The sequence below is a fragment of the Centrocercus urophasianus genome, unplaced genomic scaffold (genome assembly GCF_019232065.1).
Source record: "Centrocercus urophasianus isolate 14NV4802_14NV808 unplaced genomic scaffold, USGS_Curo_1.0 seq_23, whole genome shotgun sequence".
In the NCBI taxonomy this organism is placed as follows: Eukaryota; Metazoa; Chordata; class Aves; order Galliformes; family Phasianidae; genus Centrocercus; species Centrocercus urophasianus.
Window position 1 is genome coordinate 12,904,493 of NW_024884789.1, and position 20,985 is coordinate 12,925,477.

The window sequence follows — 20,985 nt, forward strand, 5'->3', positions numbered from 1 at the left end:
GGCCATGAATACACATAGAGGTCCATCTAAAAATATCTCTTCAGAGTTATTTGATATTAAAAAATCTTAGGAATGATGAAACTAGCATAATAAATTCTGAATTCAAAAGTTGCATTAAAAATTCAACCACATAATCTTCTTGCTCTATAATCTCAGACATATTAGTATAACCATTCATATAAATCTTTTTTCAGATGTCAGTGGATAATTATAGGAACACAGAGTGGGTCCTCAGCTGGTGAAAATTGTTATAGCTTCACAGGAGCCAATTTATGCCAGCTAAAGTTCTAGTCCATAAAATCTCTTCTAAACCTGAAAGAACATCTTGTACTACAGTGTTATTGGTCTTCAGGTGATTGAAAACAATCTTGATGAACAGTTTGGTCTCAGGGGGAAAAAAAAAAAAAGAAGATTATGTGACAGATTTCTGTTCTATGTCCCTTTATTTAAGTTGATTAAGAAGATGCATTTCAGAAAAAGCTTGCATGGTAAAACACACCATTAGTCACGTGCTGCTTTTCAATAGTGAAACCATAAATTTTATTATAGATGTGAATAAGTGCAAGATGTCTAATTATAATTGGAACATTAGCCAAGAAGCAGATGGCAATTCTGATTAAGAGCATACCTCCTGGGTGTATGTTGTACAAGCAATATCTCTAGCAGATAAGAAAGGGTTATCAAGCCTTTTTACAATATACACGTAAACCAGATATAAACACAGTAATACAAGCTTCAATATTATTTTTGGAAACTGCTTGTTTAAGAAAAGATTCTATTTCGTGTAAGGTAGGCAAACATTAGCCTCCATGCAACACAGAGTAGGTGTTCTGTCTGTTTCATATAAATAATGGATCAAAAAGAACAATCTGGATTATCACTTTTTGAGTTTAGGATTAAAAAAAAAATCCAGAACACCAGAGTAGACATGAGTGATAGCACTGTGGCAAATGAAGTAATGTGCAAATTCTGGGTGTTATGGGGAAAAATGTCAGATTCACTGATTTGGAAGAAGAATAACAATTTTTCTTAAATGGGTTGTTTACATTTTATGGTTAACATATTCAAAACTTCTATTCTGGAACTTAATTTTGGGTAATTTTTAAGATAAAAACATTTTACAAATACCAGGCGATGCCACTTTCCTTACGCACTGCAGCAGTAACAAACATAGCCATGCTAAAAAATAAATATTCCCTTCACTCTAGAAAGTCACATCAGCATACAATATAACTTGTATGCTCTGGATATCATTTCCTTACATCAATTTTCCATCTTTCTCTATAGTCCTTGAAATTTCCATTCCCTGTCTTCCTAGAACCTGTGTTGTGCACAGCTTTTGGAGATCTTGGCCTTTACTGGTGTTACCAGTGAGACTGAATGCAGAGCAGTCTCACAGGTCATCCTTCTGGACAGACAAGAAGTCAACTAAGGTGTCCCAGTAGTACCCTGTTTAACTCAGATCCATTCTCTGATTCACCAGTGGTCTACTATGAATAACTAGAACATCCTCTTTTTTTCTCTGGAATGGTTTTGCTTGGTAGTTTTGTAGCACTTACTTACAGCATCTCACACAGGTTCCAGTGGCAAAGCCATTTAAGTGTGTGATGGAACATGCAGCAAGTAACTGTGAGCGGCTGTTCTATAGTCCTTTTAAGTACCTATCTCCATTTTTTCTATTATAATGCATCAAAGGTTCTTTCCCGTTACACTTGCTATAGAAGGAACTAATTCTTGAAACAATTTAGGTTATATATTCGTGGAATTTCTTATATTCTATACAAATATTATCATTAACCAAGAGGAGATAGTGGCTCAGCTAAAGTTGGTGACTTCCGTAAGTGACCAGATAATCATATTGAAGACTGCAAAGATTACAATTTCAGTATTTGGATTCATAGAAAAATTATTTATCAGGAGATTTCTAATGAGCATTGCATTGCAGAAGATGCATTCTTTTCTTTATGACCAGATAAAAAGGTAATTGGAACTATTCATGTAAATCATATAAATCAGATCCAGGAAAAATAAGCACAGTACAACAATGAATAGTGTGGCAACATTAGAGAGGGTACTGTGAGCAGCTCCTATCCCCGAGAATATAAACACATCTGCTCTCTGTGGACTAATGTGCCATAGCATGCAATTTTGCGCTACGTAAACTCATCTTGAATATACACTGTGGATATTCTCCTTTGAATACTGGATAATTATTCCCATAACACTGCTTAACTCTGTCACCATTATTGCTCATGTTCTGTCAACAATGCTACAAGATAAATTAATGCTAGCAATGATTGATGTAGAATTGCCAAATGAAGCATTGCAAGGAAAAAGCCAGGTTCTGGGTACCCTCCTGCTTTTGTCTCCTCCACATCTCATTTTTCCTCTTACCAATTTAAGCAATCATAGAATAATCTAGGTTGGAAAAAAACATTGAGCTCATCAAGCCCAACCATCAGATCATTGAGTCAAATTCTTCCTAAGATGTTTGTACTGCCATTTTGGTTTCCCAGCATTGTCTATTGATAGGTAAACCCAAAGATGGATCCCTACAGTCCAGGCAATCTCATAAACATCCCAGTTTGTTTGGTACCTAACGTATCTACCACACTATTCCTGAGCAGTTTCTTTCTGCAGAAAAACTTAAATTCTATCTCCCTTACAAAATCTCTACTTCATTGATTATTAGTGATTGCTGCAAGTCTGTGCTAAACCATACCGCCAATTTCCACTAGTGCTAACTCTGCTGAAACACAGCATTTCCTGTCCACCACCACAGCCTGAATTCTTGCTGAAGGTTCCCTAATGCTATCTAGAGCATCTCTTCCCTTTCCCCCTCAAACTCAAATCTGAAGGAGTTTGTTCCACCTGCACACATTGTCATCTGTTAGAAAGATAGAAAGTTCTAAAAAAAGTTTTGATTCTGTAGGACTATTGAGATGACAACATTTTTCACTTAAATCATTCAAGAACGTAGAATAAAATTTACTGTGTCAGAGGCCTCTTTCAAAGGAGAACTGCACAATGTTGTAAAAGAACATCAGTGAAATACAGTAGGAACTTATCTGGCTGGTTATATACTTGCTCAGGTATGCAGGTAACAGTAGAAGTTGCCAATATTAACCCATATATGATGGTAATGGAACAGATAATGAAAATGCATGTTGATTTTCAGCCAATGCTGATGCCTGTGCTGCCACAACTACATAATAATTGCCAAATAGGTTGTTTGAAATGAGTTAGGGTAAGTCTCAGGAACAATGATCAATGTGGGAAAATGATGATGCTCCAGACTGATGATGATCAGGCCCTCAGAGGAGCATTTTGTCTTGCTCATTGGAATCCATTCCATGGCAACGTATGCTAACTACTTGAGAGACATTTTTGTCTTGTCACACCTTGCAGTTCACATCAGTTCACTACAGCATTTACACACCTCATCTTAATTAAAATTCTGCATTCATTTCCAGTATAAAATACATTGTATTCGTAAGAATCCCTTTTCTGAAATTACTTCTCTAATTATTGCATACACTTCATTATGATTAGCTAGTTGCCAGTGGAGAGAGATGTTAATAATTGTACTTCACTAATGATTTTTTTGTGATAAAAATGTGTCCACTAAATTTGAAAGGAAATATTTAGCAATTTTTCAAGAGCAACTTTATCACTTTATCATATAAGAGTATTACATTTAGAGTTTTAGATGTTTCTCATACCAAGATTTGTCTACATTAATGAAATATTTAGATTAACCTTCAGCTCTCACAGTTATTTCGCAATGTATTCAGGCTGTGCTGTTGACCAACCAAATTTGAGTTAGCTACCCATGGCCTTTAGCAGTATTTCAGAGCACAAACACCCTCGAGTCTACTGCGTTCAGAGCTGAGTACTGTTGAGCAGGTAAGAGGATCCAATTCCAAATTACTTCCGCCACAAGTGGCACAAAATAAAAAGGAAAAGGCAGGAAATAGGCGAATTGTTTTCTTTCCCAAAAAATGAAGAAGTGGGCCACTGCACAGGAGAGTTAATGATTAATAGGCAATGGAATTCTCACAAAGCATTGATAGTTCTGTCCTTTTTCTCATCTATCGGCAGATTTTGGCAGTCAATTACCCAGCTCTCATTCAGACAAAGAAGAAATGAAAAGTCTGCAACTTTTCTCTATTTTGTTGATTTCTTGGATTATCATCCCAACAAATATACATGGAGGAAAGAAAAAAGGTAATATTCCTTCCAACATAATGATTTACTTTATTTGAAATGTTTGTTATGAAATGTAATAGCATTGAATACCCAGCAATCAACAAGTTCGAACGCTTTTCTTGTTTGTTTGAGAGTGTTCCCTTAATACATATATACATATATAGCTGTCTCTGATTATTGGAAAATATAGTTCCTTGTAATGAAAACAAAACTTTCTCAATTGAAATCTATACATTCCAGTATAGACTTCAGGTAGATTGACCTTTAACAAAACTTCTGCTAAAGGCTATATTAAAAATGCATTAGTTTGAAACTATACACTGAGCTGGTCACAGTTACAGTCCTCTTAGTGTGGAAGCATTCCATTCAGTCTCTTACTATGAATAAAAATCTCTAGCTGTCTGACAGTGTTGAAGCTTTCAATTTCTGAACTGACTGTCTTTCACTTCAAGTGAGCGATAATTCTTGAGTGAAAGGGAGAAAGGGAGGTATCTGTGCTATGTTTATTTGGTGAGAGAAATACTGTAGTACTGTGGAAGATCTTTATAGGATCTTTATCATTTACATTGTTGGGGTTTTTTTGTTCTTTTGTTTTTTTTTTTGTTTTTTTTTGTTGTTGTTATTGTTGTTGGGTTGTTTTTTGTTTTTTTTTTTACATTTTCTGTGCCTGTGATAGTACACATTAAGTCAGTACCCACGAGATTGCTGCACTAGGACAGCGCATCACAACTGTTTCTTAAACCTCTCTGTTGTGCCTGACAAAGAAAGTTTCATTGCTGCCCTCATTGCTAAGCTGTATGTTGCAACTGTTGGTTTTCCTCCTTATCTGACTTCATTTCTAATACTGGAGGGGTTAAACGTAACTTTTCCCTCAGCTGGAAGTAAAACAAGATTAGCTCATTCACAGAAGCGTCACTTATTTTAGTAACTGCATTTCGCATTTATGTTAATTCCTGTTAACAGTCATAAAAGCAATTAGCTATAAAAACGCCTATATGTAATTGGCACAGACCGCTTTTCTTTGATTCTGCACACTAATCTTCACTTGCGGTTTCATTTTGAGGAATATGAAATCTTGATCTAAAACACAATGAGAACTATACATTTCAAACAATGTCATAACTTGGCTCCCCATGGCAGCAAGGCCTGCACACCTCTGTGTAAGCTGCTAAATCTTAGCAAGATAGTCAGAAATCTTCATCAGGTTCTGCATGTTTAAGAGAACCAAACATCAGAGCATTAATCACAGCTCTCATCTCATGCCAGCTCACACTCCACTACCCTCACAGTCTGTGGCACTCTTACAGCAAGGTCAGCCACTTCACTCGCTCTGTCTCCCTTTCCCCTCACGACCTAGTACTGCCATCTCAGTGTGCTTGTTTGCTCACTGCTGCTGTAGCTTCAACTCTAGCTTGTGGGCTGCAAAAGACTGCTCGCACATCATCTTAGCACTAGTACAGTCACCTAAATGATAGTGCGTTGAAACAAAGTCTGTGACTTAAGAAGCAACTCAGCTACATTGGGAAAATTTTGGAAAGAAAATGTCTGGAATATGTTCTTACAGAGCCTAAGTAGCTCTGCTGCTGATAGCCAGAAGTTTAAAGGCCCTGGTAATTCCATGATGTTGAAGTGAGACTTTCATCTCCTTTAAGTATTCAATCAGTACAACTAATTCCAGCAATTTGTTTACACTAAAGCCATCTTTTGTCCTTCCCCAGTCCAACAGCTACACTGGCATTGTGCAGGAGCTGGTACAGATGATCTCACAGAGCTCTGCCCCATTGCTGCAGATGATCTGTCTGTATAGCTCAGATAGTTCTATGATCAAAGCAGTCCCACCTAGCACCAATCTCAGTGAGGTAGATATGTGAGCCACCACAGAACAGTAGCAAAGCATTAAACTTCACTAAGGAAGTGCAGTGTGGATTTTAACCTTCTGTGAGCGGCCTTTTAAGTAAAGACAGCTTCCAGTAAGCATGGTACATGTTGCACCTAAATATTCTGAAGCTTGCTTGTTCCTGCCTTAGCAGAAACTACAGCAATAAACAGACATTATGGAGACACAAGGCCTTCTGAAAGCTGTGACTGGCATGTAATTTTAGCATAAACAATTGCCTATGAGAGAACCATCCACTAAAAGAGTAATCAGTCTGTACGTCCCCCTCAGTTGTTTGCACTCAGTTATATGCACTCAGCAAATAAACTCTGCTTCAATTCTTTTCTGTAGTGGTCTATTCATCTGCATGGTAAAATAAATTACATTTACTTTAGCTAGGTATATGCAAAACTTTTTCTTCAAATTAAATAATTTATGTTTATGTCTATATTACAGGTTCTTAATTTACAGTTCCGTAGAATAAGATGGACTGCATAACATATTTAAAACACACATAGAAGCTATTAAAAAGCCACAGAGTGCTTCTGAAATGCCAGTGTTCTCTTGTATATTTACATAGCTAGAAAAAAATGTTGCTTTTTTTTTTTTTTTGCAAATGTTCATTATCTAAATACAGCATCCCACAAAAAGACTAGAAATAAGCACCTCAAAAAAAAAAAAAAAAAACCAAAAAAAAAACAAAAAAAAACCAACAACAACAAAAAACAAACACCACATTCCTGAAGCTAATTTTTTCTTTTAGAAATGGAATGGAAATAATATGGAAAAAGTATTTTAACATAAGCTCTCATTTACTTTGATTCTTCTCCAAGAAAAATAAAATTCCATCTCTAGGTGTGGGAAATGCTAAGTCGTGGCTTGAACAAGTGATTGAGAACCTGGTGGGAAGGCAAGGCCAACCCAGGGGAGTTCAGGAGTGTGCAATGCAACGCACTGAGTGACTGGAAGGAGTGAAGCCAGGATTAGCCCCTCCCCAGACCTAATTTAAGGGTTGGCAGTGGTGGCAGGGGCACCTCTACGGGAATCCCTGCATGCCTAGGGCCTTCCGAAGATAAGCACATTCTTCTATTTATGTGCCCACTGCTGTTGTGTTTGAGCAAATCCTCACTTCCTGTGGCCTGGGATCTTGCTGCTCTCCTGTCCTTGTTGTGCTTTCCATTGCATTACACTACATGGGAACATATTTTAATATGCCACCGCATTGTGCAGATCAGAGGAACTCAGTAGCTGACAGAAATGCATACAAAGTCTGCGCTTTCGATGTGAGGGAGTCACAGCTGGCTGTTTAGCTGGACTTTTGTGTCCAAAAGTGAGTGTAACACCTTTAGGATTGTAAAATACACCATGGAAATAGATTATGCTGGAACTTCAGTTGTTATTTTTTTGTTATTCTCCAATCATATTATAGCTAGAGACATAAGAGATTTGTTAGGAACATCAAATTCTCCAAAGCCTATGTAGAACTCCTTAGTAAAATGCACTGTACATGGAGTATTCTGAACAAGTACCAAGATAATTGTTTCTACATGAAGCTGAAAAAATACTAGCAATATAAGAGACTTTCAGGATATTTAAAAGCTGTTTGAATTGCAGAAAGAAATCAAAAGTCTGCTAAGATGATATGATGACCTTTAACACTGAAGGTGAACATCACTTCCACCAGCTCAGAGTTCTTAAGAGTTCACAATAAATACTAAAGATTAAATAATTTTCCCTGAAGTGTATTCACTGTAATAATGACCTGTGCCCTAACTTTCCACTCATTCTATGTGATTTGGGTACTGTGTTATCTAATGCTAGCTGACAGCAGAAGAGAGACTAAAGCCAACAAACTCAGAGGATACAAGTGATCCAGTCTTCTAGTTTGAGAGTTATAATTTGCCAGCACAGACTGAAAGCAAACTCTATTTCTTACCTCAGACAGAAAGGCACAGTGATCTCTTTCTCTGATTTAAACTCCTTGGCTAGCATGTCTTACAGCTACAAGTTCAAACTCAACTTGGTCAGGTTCATTCATTCTTAAAAAAAATACTTTTGTTTTCTTATTTTGTTGTACAGCCCACGTTACACAATTTTGAAAACACAGTTATGCCTAATATGTGTGGAGGTTTGGCGTTAGCAACAGGGTTGCATTGGAGCAGTGCTACAATCCTGATGATGTAGTTCATAAGACTGTATGGTCCCTGGGGTGGCCTTAGCACAGTGACCTTTTTCCTATATGTTAGCTAGAGTTAGGAGACTTTTCACTGAAGCTAAGTCATACTCATACAATAGGATAGCTTGGCAGCAGGTGGACAGACCAGCAGCTGCTTCCAAAAAGCATGATTAAGATTTCCTGGCAGAATATGTAATAACTCATGAAAGAGACAGAAGGGGACATCTATCTGCACATGCCAAGAACGGGTGATAAATTTTCCTGCTTTGGCAACAGGCCAAATGTGAATTACAATTCTTTCTACATAAAATTTATGCTTTTGATTCAAGCAAAGAAAAAAAATTACCACGTTTGCACTCAGTAGCCTCTTCCAATGAGACACTGGAACAAGTTGCCCAGCGAGGTTATGGATGCCCCCTCCCTGGAAGCATTAAAGGCCAGGCTGGGTGGGGATGTGAGCAACCTGGGCTAGAGGGAGGTGTTCCTGACAATAGCAGGGGGTTGGAACTAGGTGATCTTAAATACCTTCCAACCCAAACCATTCTGTCGTTCTAGAAAAAAAAAATAAAAATAAAAAAATCACATTTTGAAAAGCTGATTGTACATCTTACGCTCATGGATGGTGCAGGGAAATGGAAAATGCAGTAAACCAATATCTTTTCTCAAACTGTGCAGGTAGCTGCTCACTCAGTCCAGAACTGTGCACCTGAGCAAGTTAGATCGACCAGCTGAGGCAGACAAACATAAATATTCTTTCACTGATTTTTGGAATGCCCTTTAACAATAAAAGCCAAAATGCATCTAAGAGCACAAGTTATGGCAGGTTAAGAAGCTAACAAATGCAACAGCCTAATCAAATACTTATTTTAATAGAGGAGCAGGGCTGGCATTCCATGTCCATCCACCTCTAAAGGAATCCAAGGCCTTCAACACCTGATTGTGTTGGTTTTGGTTTTTTATTTTTAAATTTAATCTGTCTTCTGAGATGACAGGTGAGTCTTCAAAATCTTTTGAAGTAAAAGGGAAAGGTTGTAATTAATGATACATATAGTGACATTAACCACTTAAACAACCCTTGCTTCATTCTTTGGTGGCAATTAATTCACAAGCCACTTTGCTTGTCGCAAAACAGCTTGGAAACGGATCCTGTTTGAAAAATAGTACTATTTTTTTTCCTGGTCATCTTCTTTTTTAGCTGGATTGGTTTCCTCATTTTGTTCACTGTGTAACTGAGCAAAAAGCTGTAACGGGACAATGATGGGGATCCATGGGAGGCTAAGAGTGAGTAGCAGGCACCAGGATGGGGATGGATCTGCTTAGAGTTGCTCCGGTAGCACTGAAACCAAATGACTAATGAGGAACTAGAGACTCTAATCAAGGAGTCCCCCTTTTAAGGTTTACTTCACCAGAAGAAAAAAATCAGAAAATAAACCTAATAACAACTCATGTAAATTTAATGTAAAATAACTGTATATTTATTTTCTGTCTAGTGTTATTTACACAGGAAATATCTAAGGCAATCTCCTTGAAAATGCATTTATTTTCTGCACCTCTCACAAACTATTAGCAAGATAAAATAAAAATCTCACACCTCAGAGCTTTTTGGGAACTTGTTCAAATTAAAGCTTTGATTTCCTTCAGACTCAGTACATATTTCAGCAAATTAACCACGAAAAAAAGGCCCAAAACCAGATAGAAAATGTTTAACCATGAATAATTCAAATCCAATTCTAATTGCTTTCCTAATATTATTTCTTGCTTTAACAAGGCTATTTAGCTAGAAGTACAAATCCCTCTAATAATGAAGTTGGAAATTGGGGTAGCATTTTTGTGAGATGTCTGTCTTTTCTTTTTCTTGCTTCCTTGGCATCACCCACTTAGCTAATTGTATACAAACACTAAACAGAACCGTGAAGGCATAAGCATCCCTAATCAGACATGTGCACTGAAACAAAATCTCTACCCTTCAAGGACAGGGTAAATTCTGTTAGGCGTTTTAAAGCCAAGGCAGGTCACTGAAGTTATTATTAGCTCAAATTAGCACTCCCACAAGCTGTTGAATTCTTCACCTGCAGCCAAAAGGCACTCAATATGGTGCAGAATTTGCTAATATCTTTGAAAGAATGAGAGAAGTAGCTCCTCTTTAGAAACATAGAATAGACTTTTGATAAAATTATAGCTGATCTATGTACCAAATGGTCTACAGAAGCAGGAATATAATTGATGAAATTGTTCCAAAGCAAAATAATTATAAATGCCTAAACAGAAACTTAACAAGAAAAAAGATGACATCTGACCTTACTAATGATAGTGGTGCTATAAATTTATACTTTTTGACAGGCTACTTTCAGACAAATAATTCATACCTCCATCTCAGCTACAACACTATTCTTTTATATTAGTGATTTATATAGGAATTTGAAGACAAGTCTGTATAAAAACTGAGTTCCTCCCTCTTGTGAACAGTCCCCCCTCCCACCAAGAATTACAGAGATCTGAGCTGACTCACAGAGCTCCAAAGATAATGCTGATTCTAATTTGAAACAGGTTAAGAACTGATGAAAGCCCAGTAAGCCATCACTTTTGTATGTTAGGCGCATCTCTAACAAAGAAGCCTGACAGTAATGTTCATTAGTAAGAAGCACTTCTACTTTTAAGATAGAATATTAGGAGGATTTATTTGAAAGAGAGGAGAAAGCAAATGTGTTAAAATCTATTCTGAGTCTACAAGATAATCCACAGTATGACTGACATCTAGTGATAAATTTTCTACAAAAAGTGAAATTCTAACAGGAGGCGAAAAACAGCGTATTATGAAAAATAAGACTAAAAATATTTTTTTACACAACTAATAAATAGGAACCTGGCACCTAACGGATTTAACTCCGAACCACGCCATCATTCTCTAAAGGAAGATGGAGAAAACAATGAAGTCTGAAAAGATACAGGCAAATTGCTTTCCTAATTACTGCTCCTCACAAAAGCAGAGAGAGTCTAAACGCTGCCAAATTTGCAAAAGGGCTGAAGCCCAGCACAACTGGACACACGTGTGCCTTAGCCAGTCCCAAGGTAGCTCAGCATCAGATCGGGGGTTGCCCATGCCACGTTCCTATTTGTGTCTTTCACTAGGAGGAAAGTGTGCAGCTCCACCACAAACTTCATTTGCCACTGCATTTTCGTATTCATTTTCATGCAGCCAATGTCAAATAATAGAGCTGGAAATAAGGCCTGTAAGATACCCACTGGTCACTGCAGCACAACACACCAGGCACTGTGGCTGCAGCACTTAACTAGGTCCTTTCAACTGTGCCATCCTAAAATTTTACAGAACATCACAGCTCCAAAGCACCTGTAATATTAATGGTCACACCTTAGCACAATCAGTTTTATTATCTCTATTGTAAATGAGATACCAAAAAATACAATTGAACGAAGATTCAGGTACTATCAGACAGTACTCAGTGACAAAAATGGAATCCAAACCTCTAACTTCACGGTCCCATTCCTGAAGACATTATTTTGCCATTTTCTTTGTTAATCTACAGACAGCATTGCATTTCTTCTACAACTAACATACAGGTATCATCAGAATACAGGTCTTTACCCTTGGTAATGCTACCTTTTGGAAGATGAATAAAGGTTATTACTGTTCTATGGTACCACTTTTTTAACAGGAACTGCCCTGAACTGAGCTTATCAGTAGCCACAAATGAAATCTGTCATTGTCAGAATTAATCAATAATGGGTCTTGCAGCAGAAACTGAAACAATGAAATGAAAATGCACTTAATCATTGTATTTGTAGATTCTTACCATTCAAAAGCAACTTCATAAGATCTTTTAATTAAAAGTGAATAGTTGACACACTGAGCAAGACTTGGATTTTTTTTTAAGCTATGTTACATCAAATCTATACAATACTGTTCCTTTTTAAAATGTTTACAGCGTGTAAATAAATTATATGGTCTGTTGGCTGACACACCTAAAACAAACATGTTATAATTTTTATTTTAGCATTGTGAAACTGAATGAAGCTGGTGAGAGAATCTTATAGTCAGAAAAATATTTTGTTCTGGAAACAATACTAAAAATGCAAGTTTTCCCCTCTTGATGGTGTGTCTAGAAAACGTTTGTATAGAACAATTTCTACTTCTTTGCTTAAGAAAGTTTCCCCATTACTTTAGAAACACAACACTCAAAATGGAGTGGTTTTTCATTGACTCCAACTCATATCTCTCCTTGCCAGCTACTCCTTGCTCCTGCACACCCTAATTGCAGCTTGAACTGCAAACCTTCCCACCCTGAGCCATGCACCCAGCTGCTGCAGCTCTGTGACTCACCCCCAGGCAGTTCATGCATTTTTTCCTTCTTGGAAGGCTTGTGTTTGACACTGATAAAAAAAAAAATAGAAATGTGAAGACAACAGCTGTACATGAATGTAGGGTCACATAAACCAGTAGATTCCTGCTGGCAGACACCCTATGCCTACCTGCCACCACACATGCTTTCCAGTGTCATTCCCTTTCATTGCAGGAGCTTTGGAGAGTACCTGGAACTGTAGGAAGAAAGAGATCTAATCTTCACAGTCAGGATTTAGGCTCATTTAAAATATCTTTGAAACGTGGCCATGTCCCAAAAAAAGTCTGTCAGTTCAAGTTCGATTCTTCCTAACCCTATTTATAGATTCGAACTCCTTCACCTTACACTCACTGAGTATCTTGCGAGCAACATTTTATTTTTAGAAGATTCTTTTGCCTGACAGTTTTGCAGACTCTACTCAACCAATCTCCTGACAGATTCAAATTAAAAACATGATTATTAAATACAGAGAAGTATTTTGTTCTGTCATAATCTTTGGCTGCCTGGAACGTCAGAAGCTGTTATAAAGAAACTGATAAAGAAACTGAAGAAAGATACATAGAAGTTTGTCTGCATTAATTAATCTGCTGCAAGACAGCTTTTAGAGAAAGGCCTATCCAAGGCAACTTTAAGGCAGCCTGTGTAAGATTTCATTTAAAGAGACATTTATTCTCTTGTTCCAGCCCTCATCAGCTCAGACTGCAATTCTGATTTCCGTGGCTCCTGTCCTTACTTTCTCCAAAGCACCCACAGGTTACTACCCTCAGCAAACAGGTCCAGTGACTCACATCAAACAGTCTGTAGGATTTACAGCTCGAGTAAATCAGGAACAGGAAAAGACAATTCAGGGTTCTTGTAATGAACCCTTTATTTTGCTGAGCAAAATTTTATCAGAGGTGCCATAAGTTTTCCTGTGTCTCCGGACTTCAAAGGCCATTATTTCTTTCCCCACAAAATACTCTGTCTTTCTTTCAGTCCTGCTGAAAGTTAGCTTCACATTCGCACTGGCAAACAGATCAACTATTGAGTCCTCTCAGAAGACTTCTTTTATCCTATGAATCAGCAGCATCTTCCTTAGATGCCCTCTCCCCATATCACATGCACAACAGCATCACATGGATAACCACTACAGCATTTTGTCTGGATGCATAATACCCAGTGAACAAGCCTGAGGCATGTCTGGACCAAAACCAACTCAGCAGTAGCAGTATTTACACTCATAAAAGAACATATTCATATTTCAAAGCTTGATCAGCATTTGATTTATGCCGCTGGGTGGAGTTATCTTTCAAAATGGCACAGAGCAAAGCACAACACCGCTGAGCTTAGGCAGGAGAGGTGAGAGGGCCGAGGACTGCTGGTGAAATGGATGTGAGTACCATGACAAGAATACCTACATTGCACATTCTGCATATGGTGGGTTGTCCCAGCATGTTCCCTGCATGCTGGCCAAACCCTCACTTTGCTGACGTCTTCACACCTTGCAGAGCCAAGGACAAGATTAGGAAAACTCACTCAACTGCACTCTGTTGCCTGGGAGATTTAGAATAGTTCAGTGCTTAACAACAGCGCTGAACAATTCTCTATTCTAGAATGAAATGCTACAGGGAACTTCTTTGTGTGTTATACTATTCTACATTCAGTAGAACATAACAGTTACTTGATTGGAGGAATCAGGGAACAGAATTACAGTAGATATTTTGGAGCAGCTCATGATGCATCACTCCCCCACATATAGCCCTAGGCAGCCTCTGCCCTTTGGGATGCTGTTGTGCTGCAGATACTCAGCATGCTTCCTGTCCAGAGGAATACATGGTCCAAACAGAACTCATTGTAGCAAGGTTATGAACTAGTTTTCACGTTTTCTTTGCAAGTCACTGAAAAAAAAAGAATAAGAAACCTGTGAATATATACATATGTATGTATGTGTCATTTCCCATTCTGCATTCATTCCAGCTCCAACACAGACTGGCCTGAGAATTTACAGCAGAAAGCAATATCCCTTTAAAGTTTTAGGAACAAACAACAGACTAAACCATTTCAACCTGGATTTCAGGATAGCAGAAAAACAGCTTGACAGACTTCAGCTGTGAACTTCTGCCCAATACAAGACTGTTACAATCAGAAAGATTAACGCGGTGGAAGGGCAATACAGGAGTACGTAACAGCAAAGGGACCAGCACAGATGCCATAGGATGGTATTTCAAAGCAAAAGCGAAGGTGCTCACCCATCTCCAAAGATCTAGGCTCACAGAAAAAACTCCATGAGGGAGAGATCTCCAACCAGAGAAACTTCCCATGACAGTCAGCCCTTCAATGAGGTCTAAGAGAGGTGCAGCCAGGCTCCACCCCTCCCGGTCTCACAGCTGAATTGCCTTCACCTGTGCTCCCAGGGCTGACCAGGTCCTTTCCACAGGTGCTCACTCAGTGGTTCAGGCTGTGACTCAACAGTTACAAGATTAACTTTTTTCCCCTTTGTGTCATTCTCCGTTTCTCATGCAATATAAAAGGGTATTTTAATTATATCAACAATTTGGAAGAAAATATTTAAACAGTATATATTTTCTTCCACAAATATTTCAGGCACGTAACTGAGGTAAATGACTTTTCACTATCTGAAATGCATCAGGAAATGCTGAGCTGGGAGGGCTGTACTGGAGACACAGGAATTCTACAGCAAATGTGAAACAAACTGGTGTATCAGTTCCACCGGTGACCATCCTACAGATGACAAAAGAATCTGACAGATATAAAACAACCAGAATGATAAAGCTTAGGAATAATGGAAAGTTGTGCTTTTTTGTTTGTTCGTTTGTTTTTGTTTTCATTTTGGTTCTAGCTAAAATTGCAAAAATGCTGAAGGACTATGAGAAATGCAGCCCCTATGATATCTCTTGCCTTATTTCTGGGATGCTCCCAGCGTGTTCCAAAGTTCAAAGCCTGAAATGCTGGGATATACACACAAACACACAAAATAACCTCAGTTATTTTAGTTCAGTTCGGTGTGGCAGACAGGGAAAGTGCAGCTGGCAAAAGTGGGTGAATGTTTCCTAGGATGGTTTTACAAAATAAGCCATCGTGCCAGAGATTGTGTCACTCCTTGCAAAGCTCTTACATCAGCCAATCTTTAGTTATCTGGAAAAACAATCTGTTGAGCTAAGGTGGGACAGAACCTCTCCCAGTATAGAAACCTATGCGTGTGACAGAGTGGTAATAATTGGTTAATTAACAAAAAAAACCCAAAGTAATCCTCCACTCCTACAGCCCAAAAGCTCTTGTCCAGGACTAAGCAAATTGCAAAGCCATGAATAAAAGAAGCAATAATGTTGTGAAGGCAGTACACTTCGTACAAAATGAACATTCATTTTAAGTAATAATCCTTACTGTATTTCAGTGAACGTGTCCCAAAGGAGGACTACTAACACAGAGCACCAGCTCAGATTAGACACAACATCACAGAAGCAACACTTATTGAAAAGGACAGAAAATCTGCAGTATAAAGTTAGAATTCAAAATACTTATAGTATAAACACTATAATTACATAACAGCATAATTACATTTAATTACCTGAAAGGTTAGCAAAGAAGTACTAAAAAATAAAGGAAACTTCAGTTAATGGAAGGCTTTGCTTTGATAGGTTGGTCAGGTTCAGGTAGAAGAGAATATTTTCTCTTTTTTAAAAAATATCATTCGATGCGAATCCATGGAGAAAATTATGGGAGTTATTAAATTCAATGTAGAGGAGTAATTGATGGACCTAATTCAAAGTGGACTGAGCAGAGAGCAACTTTTCCTGCTTGCAATGCCAGTTATTTAGTTTAGGCTGTCTCCAATAAATCTGAACAAAACCCATGTTGCTGCTGTAAAATGGGATGAAGAAGAAAGAGGAGAAATAGCTTCACTACTTTCATTTCTAACAACTGACCTAGGCCCCATGGAAGAGGTGTGATACACCTCCAGCTGATAGCTACAAGAGCCTGAAAAGCAAGCAAGATTGACCAGTGTTCAATACAGATGTGAGTAGAGTATCTATTAACAGGTACACACTTTTTTGGAGAGGAAAACAACAACAAACAATCAAACCAACCAACAAATAGAAAAGCACCAAATAACCAAACACAAAAAGCTGATTTAATCACTAAATGCAATCACAGCAGTGCAAAGTCTATAACAGTAGACTTAGTGTGAAGAACAGATTAATAGATAGCAGCCAATATGTTCTCCTCATACAGTTTGAGTTTATTTTAAATTCTCATGTTGTCTGCATCGCCAGGCTGAACTAGGAACACTCAAAATGCACAGATCAGCAAGGATAGCACCAGATTAAAATTTGAGTGTGGGGTGATGGGAAGGGTGCAGGAAGGGTGCACAATTGCCTTTTTTCTTCGGCCCTATTTTCTTCAATTAGCTTGGTAGAAGTTGCTTTTATACATAATTCAGCTATCAAAATCCACTTTTGTCACCTGCTGTTAAAAATCATCTTTTTCTTCCTTTTTTTTACTGTAAGATTTTACAGAGTAAATAAAAATAGCTGCTTTGGTAACTTGTCAGCATTTTGGAGCTGAAATGAATTCAGCCTTTTAGTGCAAAGTAAAAGAAATGTAACTTCTCAAATCTTATTGAGAAATGCCTACTTAATATTCCTAGAAAATTAACAATCCTTCTAAAAATAGGAAAATTACAAAACTTACTGTGCAGTGACTTTACTTAACCTCTATTTTCTTATAAAATTTACATTTCTTAAACATTCCAAGTCAAATCATTTCATCATTTCTTATTTACCTGAACTTCTTGCTGGGAAGTACCAGCCCTCATTACCAAATATCATCAACAATAAAAGTTACTCTCTAGATGTCTGTTTAGATAACGATGTTTCCCTAATGTTTAAATCATGCTTACCTTCCTTGTTTTCTTCACGTGCTTTTCCATCAAAATCAGTATGGTTCTGAGTACACACAACACTCAGCTTCCATTGAAGTTTGTAACAGCTGTAGCTATCAGAATACTCCATTATCACAGGGTTCAGATTTTTGAATTTCTGAAAGCAGAGACATGGCAGAAAGATGCCACTCAATAATTCTTCCTTGTAAAAGCCGTCGCTGGGAACTTTCACAGCAACACGTAGTCAAAAAACTGCTAAGTTGGTGCTCAGTGAAATGGAACGCAGCAGCAACCTCCAAAAGCTACATTTCATTTCTGCTGTGGACTATGGCTAAGCTCACCTGTTCATTTAATATAAAATTTCCCTAGTTTCCTTCAAATCTATTACCCGAAAGTTTCAGTCTAGTAAGAGCTATTTCTGCGATGAATTATTTTTTTCTAGACTTTGTGTGAAGAAGAAATTGATCTAGTGCCTAGACACAGCAAAAAAATTATGGCTAAAAACGTTTTTCAGCTTTTTAAAGAGCTTTTTACCAATCTTAATCAAAATTTTTTTGTCATTTCCTGCCAGTAAAGGGCAGAAAACAGTCTTTCCTGGTTTCCAGAGTTAACAATTATATAGAAGTTGAAAAATCCCAAAATCCATACTATTTTTATTAAGTTTATGGGCCTCTGATAAACCCAGCCTGACTGCTGCACCATTAGAATACTTGGGTTGTTGGAGCATTCCTGCTGATTTTTCTGTGTGTTTTTCAACAGAGTCGCCAAAGGCAATCTGAGAAGAACTAGATAGTGAGTAGCAGAGGTGCCCCACTGTCATAATGCTGTGGGATTCATTCAGCAGCATTCACTGCTACACCACTAGCTGTAAAAAAACTAGCTGTGGGTGACATAACGATGCTGGTGGTATTCAGTTTGTTTGTTTGTTTGTTTTGTACCAGAAGAGAAATGCCATTTTAAGCCCAAAGGCAGACAGGAATAAACTTGGCTGAAGCTGGCTCTGCAATGGACAAAGGCCATGCTGACAGAGCAGCTTCTCTGGTTTGTCTGGGATCTCATATCAACATATTTTGTCTATTTCAATATCAAGGTGCAGCTGACATTGAAACACTGACATCATTCCAGCTTAAAAAACAATCCTCAAACTGACATCATTACTCTTATCATAACCAACTATAATGAAAAAGCAAGCAGAGCTGATTTTAAAACTTTTATGTGTTTTCCATATGTGAGGTCATTGAGAGGAGACTGGAGTCCAGAACTCACATCAGTGACAGAATGGATTTCCTACATGGAGCAGCATGCACAGCTTCTTTTCGGACAAAACACACTGGTCTGTTTAGTTGCTTTAGAACAGGAGAGGGAAGATTTCAGTTGGATATTCGAGGACGTGGATTTGCTGAGTCTATATAAAACAGCTCAATACAATCAAAGGCCATAGTGTTTTGTAAAGCAAATATTAAACTCAGCTTTTTTTTTTTTTCAAATGATGAAGAAACCAACTTGAATGTTTGCTGGATATTAGCACAGCTCTACAGAGATACACCAAATGAAAAAGGGAATTATGTTCTGAACTGGATAAAGAAAGCAAGATGATGTGTTCTATGTGCATTATAGCATTACCATCTGCGACTTGTCCACGTAAACTATGATAGATTATTATACTTTTTTTTTTTTTAATAAAAATTCAGCTCTGAGGACTCTAAGCTGAACTCAGATATAAGGACAAATAGCAAAGTGAGTAAATTAATCTACTTGGTGTTTCAGGTATGACAGAAGCAAATGATTATGTTTATCTGTGTAACCTTTTGACTGTGCTACCAAGTTGGATACTAGAGATGAAACAAATGAGGTTTACAGAGACAAAAGAGCACACTGAGATAATTACAGAGCTTTCTGTAGCTTAACGAAAGGGAAAAATTCAAAATTACTTTTGGCTACAGAAATTTATATGTTGCTTGCTGAGAATATGACAGTATAATGCATAGGCTCTATTTGTAGCTGTATAATTTCCGTATCTCCATACTACAGAGAAAAGACTCTAATATTCACAGTAGGATTGAGAGTGTTACATACAAACCAATTTATCTGACGTACGTTTCAAAAATCAAAAAATTCTCTGAAGTGGTCTTCTGGAAGTTATTGATTCACTGCATGTGTGTCTCATGCTGTGAACAAGCATCCTTTTTCAAGCCAAAGGTAACTGCCTATAGCCCTCTCCCAGCTATTCATCATTTCCCAAAAGCTACCATTTTATCTAACACATGCAGTCCATCAGTTCAAGTAAGCATCCCCTAGTTTGCTTCAAGCAAAATAAATTAGGTTATTATAAACAGTTAAAACACGTGATTTGAGGCTGCCTATCTTATTTTGCTTGCAACAAATAGGCAGTGAAGCACTGACAACAGGACTTAAGGATGGTAATCTCTGTCTGGTGGGAGGTAATAAAAAGCTGGAGGTGGTAACCTCTTTGCTGGCACAGATAGATGGATGCAGTTGAGCATGTGCATCCCCTATCATATATGCTCCTTAAGTACTGATATTCCAGAGCAGTTACGTGCTCTGAATCTTGTTCAGATCTTTACATATAAAGGAGACTCTGCATCCAAATAGCTTTGTGTCTATTGTTACAAGACAAAAACAGAAACCAAGCAACCAGAAAGGTTGTGATTTTTCTGCAAAGTGAATTTAAATATAGCAAAAAGTCATTCTGGAAAAGGAGAACTTTTAAGGAAGATGTACTGTTTTATAAGAAGATATAAGAAGATATGTCTCCCATTTTGAGTCTTTAATTCTACATATGAATAACAGTCCCTCTTTCTTTGCCCTACAAAATATGACAGATTCTAGACATGCCAAGTTGAATCAGGAGCATGACTTAGTGCTATAAACACCACCTATGCACAATATGGAAAAGCATCTTTTGAGAGACTATAGCAGTTATGAGGGCAATGCAAAACTGAATTCTTAGGCAGAAATTCCATTCTGCACAGAGGGATAATCTCCATGTTTGCACGTTTATGGTTCCTCCTTTTCAGACCTTACGACCTTGCATTTACAGAGAACTTTATGATACTCTGATCTGCAACTGCGTCCAGTTGTTGCCATACCCTCTGGAGTACCCCTGTTTCTACCCACAGTTTTACAGGATCAGGCCCCTGGTTCAGCCTCCCTTTTTCTTGCATGTCTGAATGCAACTAACTGGGCATGGGCGTATAGAGTAGCCATTGGGATTTTACTCACACAGCCATTCTTACGATTGATTGTATGATAATTCTTATTACACACCTTACAATCATAGAACAGAATCATAAAATCATGATGGTTGGAAAAGACTTTTCAGACCACCTAGTCCAACTGTCCACCTACCGCCAATATTGCCCACCGTGCTCCTTAGTACTTCACCTACACCTTTGGCACACCTATAGGTCACACAGAATGGTTGGAAAGATGCATCATTCTAACACTGTTCTAGTCCTTATTG

General features: G+C 37.8%; 1 protein-coding gene across 2 annotated transcripts in view; it reads left to right on the plus strand.

Moving 5' to 3' along the window:
- Positions 1 to 3,829: 3,829 nt before the first annotated feature.
- Positions 3,830 to 20,985, plus strand: part of LIPC (lipase C, hepatic type) — a 43,170-nt gene continuing 26,014 nt past the window's right edge. The window contains exons 1-2 of one of the 2 annotated variants that reach the window (XM_042824766.1): positions 3,830 to 3,906; positions 4,102 to 4,227. In XM_042824766.1, coding sequence (XP_042680700.1) covers positions 4,146 to 4,227 — 82 coding nt within the window. In that variant the 5' untranslated portion in view covers positions 3,830 to 3,906; positions 4,102 to 4,145. Of the gene's footprint in view, positions 3,907 to 4,101; positions 4,228 to 20,985 lie in introns of those variants that run through there. The other variant, XM_042824767.1, reaches the window with a different exon arrangement.